This window comes from Melospiza georgiana, chromosome 11 (assembly GCF_028018845.1).
Source record: "Melospiza georgiana isolate bMelGeo1 chromosome 11, bMelGeo1.pri, whole genome shotgun sequence".
NCBI classification, from domain to species: Eukaryota; Metazoa; Chordata; class Aves; order Passeriformes; family Passerellidae; genus Melospiza; species Melospiza georgiana.
In genome coordinates, this window is record NC_080440.1 from 19,554,235 (window position 1) to 19,573,036 (window position 18,802).

General features: G+C 46.7%; 1 protein-coding gene across 1 annotated transcript in view; it reads left to right on the forward strand.

Annotated features, from left to right (window-relative positions):
- WNT7A (Wnt family member 7A) overlaps positions 1–10,984 on the forward strand; it is a 34,844-nt gene extending 23,860 nt beyond the window's left edge. Inside the window, exon 4 of the mRNA XM_058032181.1 lies at positions 7,989–10,984. Within this exon, the coding sequence (XP_057888164.1) occupies positions 7,989–8,468 (480 nt within the window). The 3' untranslated portion in view covers positions 8,469–10,984. The remainder of the gene's footprint in view (positions 1–7,988) is intronic.
- The last annotated feature ends 7,818 nt before the right edge of the window (positions 10,985–18,802 follow it).

The window sequence follows — 18,802 nt, forward strand, 5'->3', positions numbered from 1 at the left end:
TACCACACAGGTCACTATTTTATGAGAATCCTGATTGGAAGTATCAGTGTTTTAGGGTGATTTTTATTTGGTGACCAGAATATAAGGGGGGAAGATATGACCTAAGAAGAAATGTTATGTGGGTAGCATGTCAAAAGGCAGAAAAAATGCTGCCTCATTTTCTTTCTAAACTTAGTGTCTTAGTGTCAGTGAGCACCATGCTGTTTCTTCATTTCCAAAACTCCTCAATCATCATCTTTTATTCACTTCTGGCATGAACCTTCTCTCCAGTATCTTTTTGGAAAGGAAGATATGTACTGTGGAAAACTTATGTAGTGATAGGAAGGAAAGCTAGATAACAGAACCAACAACTCTATCTGTAATTCTGTGCCACCACCCCCATCCCCAGCCTATTTCAGATTCATCCTACAAAGTGCTCAGGTGGGCCAGACAACGAGACTGTTCAGTATTTCACAAGCTGAAATCCATCATGTCCACAGTGTCAGTTTTGCTTGGACAGCATCAAGTAATGATCCTAGATAAATTTTCCCTTAATCTCACAATCCCATTTCAGTAAGGGGCTAGGAAATCCAATTTTCATTTAATTATAGAATATAAAATCACATGTTGAATCTCTTTAAGACAATTCAGCTATATTCTAATAATAACAAGTGAAAGCATAATAAAAGAAATCAGATTTTTTTTGGAACTATTTTTTCCAAGTTCCTTTTTATGACAGATCTTCAGACTTCCTACATGATGACACTTACTTGGCACTGCATTGATCCAGTCTAATCTAGGTGATAATGTGTCTCACAAGAGTTACTTTTCAAAAACAAGTAGTTTATCAAACCCACTGAGAGTTATGTTTTCAAATTATTTCCAATTTTTTTTTCTGTTAAAATATTTGCCTTTCTTTTAAACAGAAAACCCCTCAAAACCAAAAGGCAAATGGTGCTTCAGGCAGCTGTACCCAGGATCCAGAACAGCAGTGACCCCTCAATAAACTGAGGGGTCTCACCTTTCAGATAGTGAGCCTTTGTCATCAGCAGCTGAGAAACACAAAGTGCCACACCAGGATCCCCCATTTCCCAGCTACATCCAACTGGGAAAATGCTGCTCTCTGACTCTGTCCTAATATAAAACCTACCTAAGCCTGAATTTGGGGATTTGCAGCTGAAATTTGTAATTTTCTAACAGCATTTCCTGTGAAAGGTGGGTGAGGAGGTTTTGCACTGCATGCACCACTGAAAACAGAGAAAATAGGGATTTTGCAAATCATGGGAAACCCAATCTGAGGCTCCAGCTTGGGCATTAATGTCTTTGGTTTGCATTCTGATGGCCAAAGAGAGAGAGGAGAGGAGAGGAGAGGAGAGGAGAGGAGAGGAGAGGAGAGGAGAGGAGAGGAGAGGAGAGGAGAGGAGAGGAGAGGAGAGGAGAGGAGAGGAGAGGAGAGGAGAGGAGAGGAGAGGAGAGGAGAGGAGAGGAGAGGAGAGGAGAGGAGAGGAGAGGAGAGGAGAGGAGAGGAGAGGAGAGGAGAGGAGAGGAGAGGAGAGGAGAGGAGAGGAGAGGAGAGGAGAGGAGAGGAGAGGAGAGGAGAGGAGAGGAGAGGAGAGGAGAGGAGAGGAGAGGAGAGGAGAGGAGAGGAGAGGAGAGGAGAGGAGAGGAGAGGAGAGGAGAGGAGAGGAGAGGAGAGGAGAGGGAGCACCTGGGGACACCTGAGGCAGGAGGGCCTGGCCCCAGGGGCACAGTTACTTTTGTGAAACCAAGAGGGCTTGGGTGGAAGTGCATCCCCAGAGCAGATAAGGTGCTCTCCTAGAAGGACCCCTCGGTGCCAGAAAGCTGAGGAAGATTTGAATTCTCAGGAGGAATTTCTCCATGGAAGGCATTGTTAAACTCCAGCAGGGCTGCCCAGGGAGGGTTGGATTCCCATCCCTGGATGTGGCACCCAGGCTCTGGCTGGGGACAAGATGAGCATCAGACACAGCTGGGGCTGGATGGTGTGGGAGAGCTTCCTCCCTGAATGTTTCTGTGGCCCTGAGGCATTGTGACACCTTGTTTTATTGCACAGAGCAATCTTACAGCTTGAGAAAAGGCAACAAGGGCCAGGCCTTATGTTTGAGAAGAGCATTAATTAGGTGGTGTGAGAATCCATCTCATTAAATCTCACCTCCTGAAACCAGTTATGTCCTTTTGTGTCCCAAATTCAGCTATTCAAAAATAACAGCTATAAAAGCATTCTGTGAAATTTACTTTCTGCACCCAGAAGTGGTGATAAATTGATTTAGTCTACAGCAAGTCACAGAGGTTATCAGAAGTATAAGAAAAATATGCAGGAGAAAATATTTTTTGCTGCATTCCTCTCAGCTTTTACTGGTCCTGCTCTCGTTCATTTGCTATTCTGCTCAGTGTTAGGCAGAGCCTGGAGGGCTCCAGCTCTGTGATTTAAACAACACAACCTGCCCAGGGAGAGAGGATCACATCTCATTCTGTTTGCACGTGCTGGCAGCATTGTGTGAGCACTGGGACCACGCAGAAAGTCTCACTAATACTTGTTCTTTGCTTCTTTGACACACTCGGGAGACAGAAGCTGCATTTCAAAGATAATTCCAGCTTATGATCATTTTTTTATAAAGATGAAGTAAAGGGCAACTAATATTTCAGGCAGAAAGTACAAAATAAATATGAAATCCTGTAAAGGGCGCACAAGAAATGAAAGGAATCTCCTGCTTTGGGGGGCATAGAGAAAGGTCAGAAATAGGACAAAAAAAGATTGAACTTATGAGAGTATAAAATTTCTGAGGCCTTCATTTTTCAGGGTGTCATGACTTCAAACCTCGAAAAAGTTTTTCTGCTCTTTAAAAGAAGATATCCCTTAGTGAAGGTGCTGAAATCCCAGGCAGCTGTGGTGTTTGCAGCATTTATTTATGCTCCTGGCTCCCTGCATAACCAGCCCTGTGACCAGCAGGTTGCCCAATTTTCCTGAGACACCAGTTCCAAGGAAAGTGCAAAGGCGGTTTGATTGATGGGCTGTGGCGATTCCCTGCTCATTTTTTTTATTTAAAACACAAAAATTCTTGTCATGAGAAAAAGGGTTCAGCCTGCCTGGGGTAGCAGGATTTCTGGGAGAGTCACAGCTCGTGGTGTTCTGGAGCAAAGTTGTTTGATACTGAGTTCAGATATTCTTTTGCACGGATTTGCTTATCAAAAACATGAGAAAAAACATCTTTTGGCTGTGCTTAATAAGATCTTCATGAGGTGAGGTATCAAAGGCTGTCTGGAATGAGTCACTCTGTGGGACACAATCCTTCCCAAGCTCATCCCAGTCAGTTTGCAGAGGAGTCAGTGCAAAATGTGTTCCCACAGAAGAGATCTGATAGCACCTCTGTGCTTGTAACTAGTGCCCATCCACTGATGGGAATAGTTTCCATCTTTCCTGTTTAACTATGCCTTTGCTAATTTTAAACTTGCATTTGGGTGGTTTTTATGCAGTTTCTCAATTTCTTAAAGATTCCATAGGATTTGCCTCTGACAGCAGGGTTTCTTTTTTTTGTGGTCTCTCTTGTCCTTTCTTTTTCCCAATCAAAAAGCACTAGGTGTTACTTGTACTGCCCTCAGATTTCAGAGCTTTGGGGCTAGAACAGTCCTGCAAGTTACCTAAACAGTATCATCCTTTGGAGATGAATCTCACACTTGGATGAAACAATTGGCAGAGACATTTCCCAATAGCTTTAAGAGACATGGTCCTTCTGCTGTCTGTCCAGTCAGTGCTACACATCCATCCAGTGCCCTTGCCAATTCCTGGGCTCACCCTACACGCGATTTGGTTCTCACCTTATTTTGGTGAAAGACTAAATAAGGCATGGCTTTATTTTATTTGCTTAAAACTTCCTTTTTATTCAATCAATCTTTCCAACAGCAAAACAAATAATGTATCTCAACATTATTCCCAAAGTTTGAGGAGCTTTGTCTTATTTAAGGAGCCACGATTGCCTCTGTAATAATATCAATCACCAATCCTCACCTTCCACCAGCTGAAAGGGGCAGTTCCCCATGGCCCTCTCCAAGCCCTCCCATGTTTTTCTCTGGAGTGAAAATCTCACTCATTTTCCAATACTTACACTTTCCTTGACCTTTAGTGAAGGTGTGTGTGCAGACATTTCCAGGAGACAGTAATTGCCTGACACAGGCACTCTGATGTCAGGCAAAATTAGGCAGGACCATGGCCTTGGTGGGCAGGAGTCAGTGTCTCGCTAATTGCTAATTAATTACCTGGGCTGCAGATGCAGCCTGGGGCTGGGCTTATTCTGGTGCCTGGCCCTGCACTGATCCCATGGGAATCCTGCTGCAGGTGGGATGATCTCCAAGTGTGAGATGCAGGTCCTTGAGCACAGCTTTGGCATCAAGGGCTGCAGAGCTGGGGCTGATCTGGGGCTGGGCAGTCCTGACCCAAGGTGTGGGATCCTTGGGAAGCTCAGCTGCTTTGGTGCTGGGAGCCCAGCACTGGGGACAGACTGACACCACCAAGGGACTGGGGACAGACTCTGGGCTGGGAGAAGCCCTGTGTGGGTGTGAGTGCTGTGTCTGAGCATGCCAGGCACAGAGCCAGCTCTCCATGGGCCCCCCAGCAGGGTGGGACAGCCCTGGCTGAGCCTGCAACAGCTGGAACAGCTGGAACAGCCCCACCAGGCTGCAGGGCCATGGAGCTGGAACAGCCCAGCCAGGCTGCAGGGCCATGGAGCTGGAACAGCCCAGCCAGGCTATAGAACCACAGAGCTGGAACATCCCCACCAGGCACCAGAACCATGGAGCTGGGACAGCCCCTGCAGCTCCTGGGCTGCTGCTGCCACCCTGCCATGGCCATCCCACACATTCCCTGCAAAGCTAAAGGGGGAGAGCAAGCAACAGCAGTGCCCAGAGGTGCTGCATCTGGAGATAACATCAGCAGGGAGAGCCAGCCCAGCTCTCCCCACAAACTATTTCCCAGAGGCAAATGGCAAAGGGAGACAGAGGGAGAAACAAGTACTGACAGTTTGCTGTAGGAGCTCAAAGAAAAAGTGGACGGAGGTAAAAGAACTGCAGCTCCTTGTCTCCATTTGATCCAGTTCAGAGCACCCACTGGTGCATGCAGATTTACTTCCCATGGCTGGTGGAGCTGGAGATGGTCATTTGGTAAGAAACATGGGGTCTGAAATTTTGTGCCCTCCATGCTCTTACATTTTAGGAAAAGTCAGTCTGTAACACACGTAAAGTTTAAATCTGATGTAAAAAGTATGAACTGCTGCATAATTCCTTCAAAGAAACAAATCCTGAAATAAAAGGTGAAGAATGCTTTAACACAGACAGAATTTTTAAGGGAAGCTTTTGGCTCACAGAAACCAAGGAGAAGACTGGTCTGTGTCCCTACCCAAAGAATCCCATATTACAGGCACTGTTTCATCAGAGGGTACTGGAATAATGTAATAGTATTAAAATACCACCATCCACATATTTTAATGTAAAACAAATAGTCCGAGCACCTCTATCAGAGTACAACCATCAAATCACCCCTGCAGGTTTGCTTTTGCTGAGGCCAGGCAGTTCCAGTCGCGTGCAGCCTAAATTCTGCAGGCTGTGGAGCCAGTTCAGCCCTGCTGGATTTGCAGGACACGGCCCTGAAAGCCCAGAGAGGAGGATGGGTTTGTGTGCATCAAGAGGGGTGTGAGCCCCAGGTGGAGAGGGTGGGTTAGAGGAGGCAGGTCTGGAGGGGACACAGGTGAGGCAGATGTGCCAGGGAGATTCCAGCAGAGAGTTTGGAACCTCTGGCACCTCTGGCAAGAGCAGAGAGAAAGGGAGAGGGAGCCAGTAAACCTTAGGAAAATACAGAAACAATAAATGGGAGAGAGAACAATAAAGCAGAACTTTCTCACCTGTTTTCTCCTTCCCATTCCCTTCCAGGTGTTTTCGGACCTCTAGGAAGGGCCCCTAGCACTGGGGCTCAGCTGGTGTTGCTCAAACTTCTGTTCAAAAGCCCTTTTAGCCCTGAGTGCCTGTGGCCAGGCTGGGCTGAGAGCTGCAGAGCAGGGCCTGGCCGGGGCTGGGGCTGGGGCTGGGGCACGAGGCCACCCTGAGGAGCCCCCATCCCTTCCTGAGGAGCCCCATCCCTTCCCAAGCCCCTATCCCTTCCCAAGGATCCCCATCCCTTCCCAAGGATCCCCATCCCTTCCCAAGCCCCCATCCCTCCCAAGGATCCCCATCCCTTCCCAAGGATCCCCATCCCTTCCCAAGGATCCCCATCCCTTCCCAAGGATTCCCATCCCTTCCCAAGGAGCCCCATCCCTCAGACCCTGCTGGGATGGAAATGAAACAAACCAAAAGGCAATTTTAGGCTACTTTTCACTCCGGGGCACAGCCCTGCCCGGGTAGGTGGCACACCATGTGTTGTGTGTTCCTGTTCCAAGCCAATTTGGTGCATCCCCGTGGCAGATTGGAAATACTCTGTTGCAAGTTTGAACATCTTACCAGGATGTCAGGCCTTCTACAAGAGCAGTGATTGAATCAGGGTTGAGAAATGTATCCCTGGCTAGTTTCAATTTCAAAAAAGAGACCTTTTAAAAAGGTACAAATGAGGCTAAAGGAATTTATGTTATTTTTCCGGTTTCTGTGCTATAACTCCTTTTCCATCTCCTCATCTATCTTCCAAGTGTCCTGCCTTATGAATGAGTGAGCAATAAAAGAAGTATGCAGTGGCTGAGAGAGAAACTCAAGATAACAAGATAAAGGCAAAGCTTGAGCAGAAGTTAAGATGTAGATCAGAATATGGAATTTTCTCACATCTGAGTTTTAGGGCAGTCATTAGATCGTTTGCATGAAAAGCTGATTTAAAATCAGCAGCACAAAATGTGACCTAGCATGTGCTGAGTTCACTTGTGTCAAAGGCTTGGACCTGTGCTTTTGGGGGTTGTGATCCTGTCCTCAGACCACATGTGCTGACAATCTGCTCCTGGACTAAAATAAAAATAAAGCTATTTTATAGAACCAAAAAATTACAGAACCACGGAATGATTTGCATAGGAAGAGATATTAAATTTCATCTAATTCTGACCCTCCTTCCACAGGCAGGGACCTTCCTCTGGGTCAGTGCTCTGTCCTTGCCACCCCCAGCTCACAGTGAGGATTTAGGCTTGAGGAGCTGGACCTGGCTCCTTCAGTGCAGGCTGCTGTTTTCTGCTGAAAATGGCCAGTGACAGTGTCTGCTGTTTCCAAACACCCCAAGCTGAAGGGAGAGGCTGTAACAAAGGGTTAATTCCAATTTCCATATCACTGACTGGCTGCCCAGGTTTGGAGCTGCATGGATCAGCTGGGTTTTCTCAGGGGAAAAATGATGTGACCACTCCCTGAGCCCTGATAATCCCTCTGCCTGGGCTTTCCAGCGCTGGGCTCTGCCAGGCTAGGCAGAGTTTCATCATCAAAATTATTGTGGCCTCTTTCAAGTACAAGACAGTGGGAAATTAACTGCTGGAATTAGGTGTGTTTGCTTGCGATATCCCGACGTCACTGCTGCTTGGGGTCAGCTGCAGGGCCCAGGACTCAGAGCAGGGACTAAGCTGCACTCCAGTTTTATTTGGCAAAGACTGGGCTGGTAAACAGCAGGAGAAGATACAGGGAGAGAGTTTCAGGGGATGTGAAGGTGGAAGGGAAGATGAGGATTGATAACTTCCAAAGGAAAGTGTCGGGCAACGGGCAATCCTGTTGGAGAAAAGCTGTGCCTGAGGAGGGTCCCATTCCAGCTTTGGTTTCCATCCCTCGGCTGTGGAGTTAGGCAGAGTTGTCCTCCCTGCTGAACTCACAGGGCAGGCAGGGAATCAGCTCTGCAGGCAGAACTGGCTCACACTGATGAGCATTTGCTGCCTGGGACAGCAGCGTGCCCCGTGCGTGGTGGCAGCAAACCCATCCCTGAGCGTCACCCAGCCAGTGTCCCTCTGACAGCCCTGCTATTAATGCATCCTTCTTTGTTCTTCTGACCACAGATCCTGGAGGAAAACATGAAGTTGGAGTGCAAGTGCCACGGGGTCTCGGGGTCCTGCACCACTAAAACCTGCTGGACAACGCTGCCCAAGTTCCGGGAGCTGGGCTACATCCTCAAGGACAAGTACAACGAGGCCGTGCAGGTGGAGCCCGTCAGGGCCAGCCGCAACAAGCGCCCCACCTTCCTCAAGATCAAGAAGCCGCTTTCGTACCGCAAGCCCATGGACACGGACCTGGTGTACATCGAGAAATCGCCCAACTACTGCGAGGAGGACCCGGTGACGGGCAGCGTGGGCACGCAGGGCCGCATGTGCAACAAGACGGCGCAGCAGTCCAACGGCTGCGACCTCATGTGCTGCGGCCGCGGCTACAACACCCACCAGTACTCCCGCGTGTGGCAGTGCAACTGCAAGTTCCACTGGTGCTGCTACGTGAAATGCAACACGTGCAGCGAGAGGACAGAGGTGTACACCTGTAAGTGAGCCTGCCCGGCCGCTCCCGGCCTGGATACATTTGCACATGCACTGATGGAACTGCGGGAAGAGCTGCTCTCCCCCAAGGGATGCTCACCCACGGAGCCCTCTCTTCTCTCCTCACCTTTCGTTGCTTATGTGGATACACATTTCAGACTCTTATAAAGTCAGCCAAGAAACAAAAACAAGCAAACCCCTCCCCGGGCCACCAGAGACATGAAAGAGAGAGGAAAGGATCACCTCAGTGAGGAGAGAGCGCTGGCTGCCTTGCAGAGACACCGGCCAGGGAGGCATCTCTGGGGCTGGCAGCAGCTCTTGTTTGGGAAAGGGGTGCTCAAACACCTCTGTGTACGAGGAGCAGGGAGGGGTAGGGGGGAAATCCCTACAGAAGGGCTTTGCACAGGATGGGATGGACAGAGCCTCTCCGTGAATTGCCCTGGCAGTGTGTGGACACACAGATTTATCCACACTCGTGAAAAGCTTCTGCTGGTCTTGCCCATCTTTCCACGTCACAGCACTTGCTGCAGCAAGAGGAACTGTGGAAGGGTTCTGTAGACACTGCTTTATCTGCCTTTCTCGTGTGTGTGTGAGCTGCAGATTTTAGCACAGGGATTTGGGACACTTGGGCATAATAATAACAATATTTAACAATTTATTCAGATAAAACTAATATTAATTTATTTAATTAAAAGAAGAACTTTACCAACCTTTCTGGAACTATTCTGCAATTAAAGTAGATAGCTGGCTTTCTTTGTGGAATAATTTTGTAGGATCAGCAAGGAAACACTGGAGCTGTACATATTATTCTTGACTAGGGTATTTCTATTAGTTGGACTTGCAGGATATGTTCTACAATACTGGATGTTTAAGGACAAAAGCTGGCGTCTTTATATATATGTACATACACAAACACACTGTATTTGGGGGTTTTTGTTTGTTTGTTTCCTCCTGTTTGCTGCTAGTTGTCTGGAACAAAAGTGGAGTGGTAGGGGTTACAGATCTTTACCAGTTTTGCCTTTTGGTTTTTTTTGGTTTTTTTTTTTTTTCCTTCAATTAAAGAAAGAAACATTAATAAAATCCTGTTTGGAATATGTCTAAAAATAAGAAAATCCAGACAAAATTCCATCTTTTGGAAATATCAACCATAGGATAAGAGAGTATATTTTGTAAGAGACTATTTTTATATAAATATTTTATTTATACTACGTCTGCTTGTTCAACCTGTACTTTTTCTCAAAACAGGCATACAATTTGTAATTCTTAGGCTATTTAACAGAGAAAGGGTAATTAGTTTGTGAACACAACAGCAGCAAGCTGGATGCATTCAGCTGCAATTGGTGGATGTGTCAGAAAGCAGGATGAACTTTCTCTCCTGGCTCCTTTCCTGCAGCTCAGTTTGCAGAATATGCAAAACAAGAACAGGGTATGTAGCATCAATTTTGTCACATGGCTTGAATTCATGATTGGTATTAACTGGATGCTCATTTATCCCATTCAAGAAAAAAAAAAAAATCCGAATTAGCTTCCCACATGCGTCAGTCATTAAACTGTGGCGTTATGACTCGCAAATGTGCTGTGTGTGCTGTCAGTTAAACCTCTGCTTTGTGCTGCTGTCAAAGCTGATTCTCATCAGGGCAGGACTGTAGACTGGGACTGTAATAACTTGCATGACACACATCGTCTGATTCTCATAGATAGGATACAAAGCTTACTTTTTGTCCAGCTCCTTTTGGCATTTACATTATTCTTTCTCCCCCTTCTCCAAAGGCCAGAGCCCAAAAATACAGAAAAACATTTGGACGAGTTTAAAGAGGCAAATTTAAAGACTACTCATTTGTTTTTCAGAGCCCAACTAAGCTGTTTTGCATTCCCTTTGCGTTATTTCCTTTTTATCACTGCTGATTTTTTCAGACCCTGGACTAGTAAATATTTCTCTGCATTTAGAATTGTTCTGTTCCTATTCCTTAACTCATTTGTGGCTGATAAAAAACCATGTCTAATTCTAACGTTGTTTTTCACTGGGTAAGAAAGGTGGCCCAGCATTACAGATGATGTTGCACATTAGCTGTGACAGATCAGGTTCTCTGCTCCTTTCTCACTGCAGGATCTCCCCAGTTAATGAAGCATCATGATGGGAATGTGTCACTGACTCCCTGCACAGCAGCAAGTGCCACCAGGGCCAGGTGAGACACCTCTGTCCTGTGTGTTGGTCCTCCTCAGGCCAAACTCCCACCCAGCACTGTGAAAACCGAGAATTTCTGAGAAGGGAAACAGAAGCATCACAAAAGATGCTGCAAAGTTTGACAACCTAACTGTTAGGACTTGGGTTTTAACTCATTCCTTGTATATATATTATTTAAGAACACAAGCCCATGCAGTTCCTAATCCTAGCAATGTATATCAGGGGTTAATGCACAGTTTCTTTGCAGGCCTGCCACTTAACACAAAATAGAATTTTTATTCAATTCAGGCACCAGAATGGGGTATCAAAATAAAGTTATTAATGTAATTTACTTTCAATCTTATGACTTGTCAATTTTCATTGAGTTACTGCTCTTAGTCCTCCTCAATTCCACACAACTAGATTTAAAATGCAGCCACATACCATAAGGATGTTCATTATAACTCTGTATTAGGGTTAAATAATTCAGGTCTAACATTTAATATTGGAATCTTCCCCCCAGTTTGTAGTGGGCTTTGGTATAGTGAATACCATATCATAGTTAAAATTGTGTTTTCCTCACTAATTAGAGTTCCTTTACAAGTTATTACTTTTGCAGCATGTTTTTACCATAGAAAAGTAATGTGCAAAACTCCTGCTTCCTGTAAATTTCCATATGCAGTGACGTGCCACGTACAGCTAGCAGAATAATTATTGAAGGACAAATATCTTTAAACAGTTTTACTCACAATAATAAAAAACTAGATGCACAAGGAATTCAATTTGGTACACATTTTCCCTCTATTTTACAATATTGCTGATGATAAAATGGAGAGAAGAAAAGGAAAAAAAGCTGTCTATTTGTTTAATAACTGGAATAACAGTTTGGGAACCACGATTTAAAGAGCAAGGAAAACCAAGTGCTGCATTCAACTAGAAAGTATTTAGAAATTTGGCTGTGTCACCTTAGACAGGAGAAATCGGGCCCATCAGGATGTGCCATGAATGTGGAGTTAATTGGTCATTGGCTAAAAGGGCTTGAATGGCCCGGAGAATAAACAGGAGAAGGGGGAAGATTTACGGGTGTGTGGACATTCCTCCCCCACACCAGCTCGGCTTTGTGCTCGGGGATAGAGGAGCTCTGTTTTTACGTGGGGAGGGAGCTGCAAAGGCGCTGAAACGCACACAAGCGCGGGACAATGCAGCCCTCAAAGGGAAATCCATCCTTTCATGTGCGCTGCCAGGGCAGCGCTGGGCACAGGGACAGCCTGGATGGGCACGGGAAACACAGGGGCAGCGGCAGGGACAGCAGGGGAAGCAGAAGGGGAAAAGCTTGGCTGCAAGCTGGGAACCTGTTTATTGTGTCATCTCCCTTCCCCATCCCGTAGTGGAACCTCAGCTTGTGGAAATGGAGATGCTCTGCCTCAGGATTCCCAAGTAAGTTCTAAGGGTTTTACGTCTCAGCCTTTCTAGAATGACGGCTAACCTGAATTGACTCAGCTTGGTACTAGAAACACTTCCATAAAACATGAATCAGCCCGTGATTAAGTTTTCTTTGCCATGTATGCACAAAGCTAATGGAGATATGTCTTTCAACAGTGATAATTAAACTGAAAACATCCTTAAAATATACTCTTAAGTGGTTCATTTGATAAAGTTATTGTAAGGGGACACAGTAACTTAGAAAAGGCAAATAATGGCTACTAATCCACATAGCACAAGGCTCTCAATGAACCCTCCTGTGGATTACAAAACTTTTTAACTGACCACACTTCAAAATCAATTTGTTAAACAGAGAAACATCACAGACTGCAGTCCGGATGCACAAATTCAAATTAGGATGCTGTATAACTATTTCTGACAATATTTTCACATTTGTCATTATAATAGACAAGGAAGTATGCACTGTGAATGTCCCAAATGTGCACATTAACCAATACTGTCCCTTGTCCCCAGCCTGTAACCAAAGGAGTCCAGGGAGCAAGAAAGTCCCCAAGTCTGAGCTGCAGGGTGGGGGTGGATGGAAAACTGGATGTGAGCCATCCCAGCCTGGCAGCCAGGGGGAACATCCCTGTTCTGGGGGCACCAGGCCCAGCACGGCCAGCTGGGGCAGGGAGGGGATTGTCCCTCTCTGCTCTGCGCTGGGGCGGCCTCACCTCAAATATTGTCTGAGGTTTTGGTCACTGCAATATAAAAAAGAGTGTCCAAAGGAGGGACACAGCATGGGGAAGGTGTGGAGGGGCCCTACAGAGAGTGAGGGCACTTGGTTTGCTCAGCTGGAGAAGGGAAGATTGAGGTCACAGCTCCAGGGGCTGCAGCCCCAATTTCTGCTCTGGGACAGGGACAGCACCCAGGGAACAGCTGGAGCTGGGCCAGGGCAGGGTCAGGGTGGACATCAGGGAAAGGTTCTTCCCCCAGAGGCCGCTGGGGCCCTGAACAGACTCCCCTGGGTTTGGTCATGTCCCCAAGGCTGCCAGAGCTCCAGGAGCATTGGGACAACACTCTGAGGGACAGCCGGGGTGGGATTGTTGGGGTGTCTGTGCAGGGCCAGGGGCTGCACTCGATGGCCCTTGCAGGTCCCTTCCCATTTAGGACGTTCCAGGATTCTAACTAGGAGACAGAAGCAGACATTTGTAAGATAAATAAACGAATGGCCTGTAACAGACAGGGTGCACTCCAGAAATGCTTTGCAGTACAGAGGAAAAGCCTCAGAAGGAAAAGGCCTGGACAAATCAATGCATGGAAGGCACAGCAGAGAACAGGACGGGCTCAGCAGCACGGGCAGAGTGCAGCAAAGCTGAGCCTGCCTGCTGCTGCACAGCCCATAGAGCAACTTCGTTCACATCAAGCCAAATCCGAAGTATCTGTTCCCTGGAACCAGCAAGAAACCTGTTTTGTGAGTTGTGTCTCACACAAAAGTTTTTACCTAGCAACTTTTCTTGTACACATGGAAATATGCACTATGGACATCACATACAGTGTATTTTTTAGCAAAAAATCCCACAGAGGATGTTAAATACCCATCACCTTGAGAAAGAAGTCAATGGAGAAAGACACAGAACCAGTAAAGGCAGTCATGTTAGAGCATAATGTCATCACACAGGACTGGAAGATAGGTCATTTATTAAAAAAAAAAAAAAAAAAAAAGAAAACTATTTTCCACATATTAGAAAAACCTCAGGATAATTCCTCTTGGCCTTCTCTAATGCTGTGATGTCAAGTTGTACAAAAGTTCTGAGCTGAGCCTGGTCCCAGGCAGCCACTATTGTCCCCACAAACAGACAGGAAATCAGGAGACAGAGCCCCAGAGGGTTGGCCAGTGGGCACAAAGGCAGCCTGTGAGAGAAACAGCACTATGGCCCAGATTTCTCAGCTTCTGCCATCCCTTTTGTAAAGGAACTCGAGCAATGACTGATTTGTCTCCTTGTACAAAATACATATCCAGATTTGAGGGTTTGGGGAATGCATTCACTCATGCAGTGATTTCCCTGTGTGTTCTGGGGAGCTGAGGAGAGGAAACTCCTTCCCAGGCTCATTAAATGCTGAGCACACAGTAATTAATATAACCTCCACATTAAGTATGAGTCATGCACCAGGGAAATGGAAGGAACCTGCTCTCATGTTTTGTCTCCTCGAGTCAAGTGATCAGCAAAGCTGGGAGATAGCAAAGGGGATGGCAGAGCAGGCTTTGGGAGGGAGGGGATGTGGACAGCAGCTCCACAGAGGGAACAAACAGCCTCTGGCAAGCTGAAACTCAGCTCCAAGTCTCCACAAAGCAGGGGCACATTGCTCTGATTCCCCAGCACTGGAGGCATAGAAAAAGTTAGGGAATATTCTACTGGAAAGCGTTTAATAGGACAGCGTTAAAGCACATGGTGTTTGCTGCCACCAAAAGAGGGGATGCGAGATGACTCACTGGGTCAATGATTGTACCAACTAAGTACAAATTATGAGAATTAGAACAGAAGCTAAAACAAAAAATAAATTTATTAAAGCCTTTCTGAGAAGTTAGAAAGGCAATTTATCTGCTGCTGTCTCTCCTTTTGTGCTCAGCTCGGGCACCTGTCAGAATATTTTGATGCCTGCCCATTTTTAGTAGTGAGCCACATGAGCTGCATTCAGATTAAACAGTAAAGAAAAAAAGCATCCCAGAATATATATTGTGTTTATTTAGGCCAGAGCAGCTTGGACGACAGTGCAAAATCAATCAGAGCCCAAAAGGAAGCTGGCAAACCGTCAGTGCCTCGGCACATCCAGGCTGCACTGGCTCACAAAGACAAGGGACAGGGCTGGGAAACTCCTGGTGTTTGTAACATACCCTTGGCTGATATAATAACGAGATGAGATGAGGGGATACACAGCCCTGAATTCATGGCTACACATCAAAGTTGTCATTTTGATGACTTGTTTGGGCAGGAGTGGCAGTGGCCGGGTGATAGATTATTCTCCCTTTATCCTGTCACAATGACATCTGCTTTATTCACAGATCAGCCACCAGTTGCTACAACAACGCCAGTGTGCTTTAGAAAATGTTGTTGAGCTGCTGAGAGAATCTTGGCTACCCATTAGCAAAATGTTAACTATGCAAAACCAAAGAGCGTTTGGTTTTGTTGTAGGAAAGAAGTCAATGCTCTGCAATAACTAAGAATGTCAAAAAGAATTTACATTCAAAAAGTAGAGAAGGGGTTTAACCCATGATATCACCATGATTCAAAAATCCCCCTGGAATTCATTAGTGAGACATTAGGTCTGAAGAATAGGGAAAATAAATAATGAGTTTTAAAAAGAAAGAACAAATACACTTTCCTCCGAGCAGCATTTTAACACGTCTGCTGCCCTTCACTTTTTCCTGTTCATTGTCTTGGAGTTTTACACAGTAAACCTTCACTAATAGGGGTTTATTTATTTTTATTTATTTCTTTCCTGCCTGCTTAGCACTTGGAGGAGCCCCTGGGTGCTGGGGACCCATGGCAGGGCACGGAGCTGGCTCCAGTACAGCCCCTCAGCCCCAGTGCAGGACAGGCTGGAGAGCCTCAGCCCCCTATTCCTTAGCCAGGCAATTCCAGGGAGCATTTGCAGCAGGAACGGCTCTGTCCTGCCCGCAGACAAGGCAGCCCCGTGTTTGGGGGCTGTGCTGGGGGCAGGTGAGCATCCCTGGAAACAGGAGCAGCCCTGGAGGGAACAGTGCAGAGCTGTGCCCCGAGGCTGCCGGAGGGGCTGCTTGCAGGGAGAGGAGCCTGAGCTGCACCATTTGGAGTGAAATTCCTCCAGTTTCTAGGAAAGCTCAGCCTGCCACGGCCCAGTGATTGATGGGGGCTGCCTGCCACGCAGGGTGCTGCTAATCTGTGTCAGGAGCATCCTCCTGTGAGAGAGGATCCCTGCTCCAGCCCTCGCTGCCTTTGGAGCACAATGCCTCTATCCATCTTGGCCATAATTTTTCATCCACTTCAAAGTTAAGTGAATGTAATTCTTAATTTGTTTTCCAAATGACTCAAACAATTTTCTTCCCTTTGTCTCCCCAACAAGATCAGATCGATTTTACAATGTGTTGTACTTCAAATTTAACTTCATTAAATGTTTATAACATTAAGAGGCTAATGACATAAGCCTTGTCTGTGGTATTTATAGGCTTTACCAAGAGACTGAAGACCTGAGAGGGCTGAAGTTCAGGTTAATTCTTTGAGAATGAAATTCAACACCTGGTTGGAGCTGCAATGCACAAACTACTAGTACTATGTCAAGACTACCACGGTAATTTAATTTATCAACCATATTTACTGTTGGAGTTGGAAATCTCAGCCCAGCCCACAATAGATCATAGGTGTATTGTTTTCCTGTCACAGTAAATAGGTCCCAAATGCTGATCTAATGATCTTGTTACATCACCAAGCTCAAGATTTGTTAAGCTACTTATTACTGGAAGAATATATGTGAAAAGTTGCTAGGAGCCATTTTTTGCTACGCTCTGAACACACGCTGGGGTCCCCTCCCCACAGTGATGTCCTGGGTTCTATCTGCCCCAGTTTCATGTTATAACTGCAAATCCATGGGGTTTAATGAAGGATTCAGCCCCGTTTTGCTGCTCACCATTGCCCTGTCCAGCAGCCATCAGTCTGGTTCCCCCCTTGGGTCTGAGCCTGCTTCTCCCAGAGATTCTTCCTGGAGCTGGTGACCTTCAGTCCATGGGAATTCCAGGGACATCACACAAACTAGGGTCAAACTAGTAGCATTAGTTGAATCACATGACGGAGTAGCATTAGTTAAATCACATTCCAATAATTTTCAATTATTTTCAATTATATTCAATTTCCAATAATTTTCAAGGCAGTGCAGGTGAGGAGTAGTTTTGGGGTCTTTTGTGGGCATTTTTAGTGGGGTTTTATTTGCTTTGTTGTAGCTGCTGCTACAAGCATTCAAGGCAGCAAGGAACAGGGGAACAGGGCTGTAACAGGGGACTAATGGACTGCCTGAAGCTTTTGAATATGTTGGATCATACAGCTTCACCCAGGAGCACTATTTCTGTGCAGATATTTCTGTGTGACCCTGAACTGGGATTTCAGCTGCTCTCAGTCTACCTGGAGTGAGCTTTTGGGACTGGGTGCTGTCTTTGAGGCTTGGTGCAGTTCAGGACCAGGCTCAGAGCTCAGCACAGCCACCCAGGGTTCATTTCCCCAGGGCCAGAGCTCACTGCCAGCTTTAAGGGACGAGCACAGCACCAGAGGTAATTTTTAAAAGGCTCCTTGTGTCTCAGGTACAGCCAGCAGGGAACAGCAGCCCTGCCAGCATCGTTGTCATGGCTACAAATGGCAATCTCTGTCTTCCAACATGCATGGAATGGAATTGGGAAGAGTCCAAAGAGCATCCTTAAAAACCACTGCCGTGAGAAGGCAGGGGGTCCTGAGCCCCAGCAGGCCACCAGCAGCCACCCTGTCACTGTCCCCAGGGCTCTGTGCAGCACTGGCAGAGGGCAGCTCCCTTCCAGCCATCCAGTTAAACCCACCAGGGACCCCCACTGCCCTAATGGCAGCCAATTTCAGCTAATTATACACTAGGAACTTTATTTCCTGAAAATGGATATTGCCCGAGCAAGAGGTACGGATAACATCTTCATCTGCCAGAAACAGGATTAGTTTTGACAGAGTTATGTTTACAAACATAAAATTTATCACCTTTTTTTTTGTTTTAAATAGCACCTGTGTACACCTGGAACAAGACAGTGGCTGGTGATTTATGTTGGATGGGAACAAGGGCTGGCTCTGCTGGAGCTCTGCCACAGCTGAGTGTCTGTCACTCTGCCCTGCTGGGTCAAGACAACACATCAGTCAAGTAAATCACTTAAGTAAATTATTGAGGACTTAAATTGACTTTTTCTACATAATATGTAATTACTTCCTTGAACCAACATTCCCTTACATCACCGATCTAAAAAGCTTTCTATTTGTTTTTTAACTGAATATCGATCGAATTGAAATGGCAGCCAGCGCGCACTGTGTATGTGAAGTTGAGGTTCTGGGGAGCGAGCTCCCAGCAGCTGTGAGCCCTGCAGGCCCTCAGGCACACCCCAGGGCCCTGCCCAGGGCAGCAGCAGCTCCTGCAGGGCCAGGCAGGGCTGCTGGGGATGTGGAGCAGAGCAGCAGCGCAGGCAGTGATGAGACACAGCTCTGCAGCACCCGGCTGCCACCCTGACTGCAACAATGAGGGTTTCTGCTGCAGCCAGCAAAGCTGTTCGAGCCAGAAGTGAGAATTACAAGTGTAAAATCTCCATGGGGACTGCAGGGATTTAGAGCCCCACAAGGCTGCATCTGCTGCTGGCTGTGCCTGTGCTCCTGTCACAGCTCTAGAGGAAAAGCCAAATGTGCAAAGATTCCTCATGTCATCACAGAAAGACGAGAAATTTTGGCAGATCACATTCTGCCTCTGAGCTCTGTCCCTCCCTCACACCCAGGGTGCTGCAGGGAGTCAGAGCTCAGCATCCTGAGCCACAGGAACCTGCCCAGCTCTGTGTGACAGCAGCTCACTCAGAGCACAGGGGCCTGCACCACCGCAATCCTCTGAGTGCAAATTTCCTTCCTGTCAGAGAGTTTGTGTGTCCTGTCCTCAATCATCCTCCCCAAACCACCCTTCCAAACCCTATTGAACCCCTCCAGTCTGGGCAGTAATTTTCCTGCTTTAGGAAACAAAT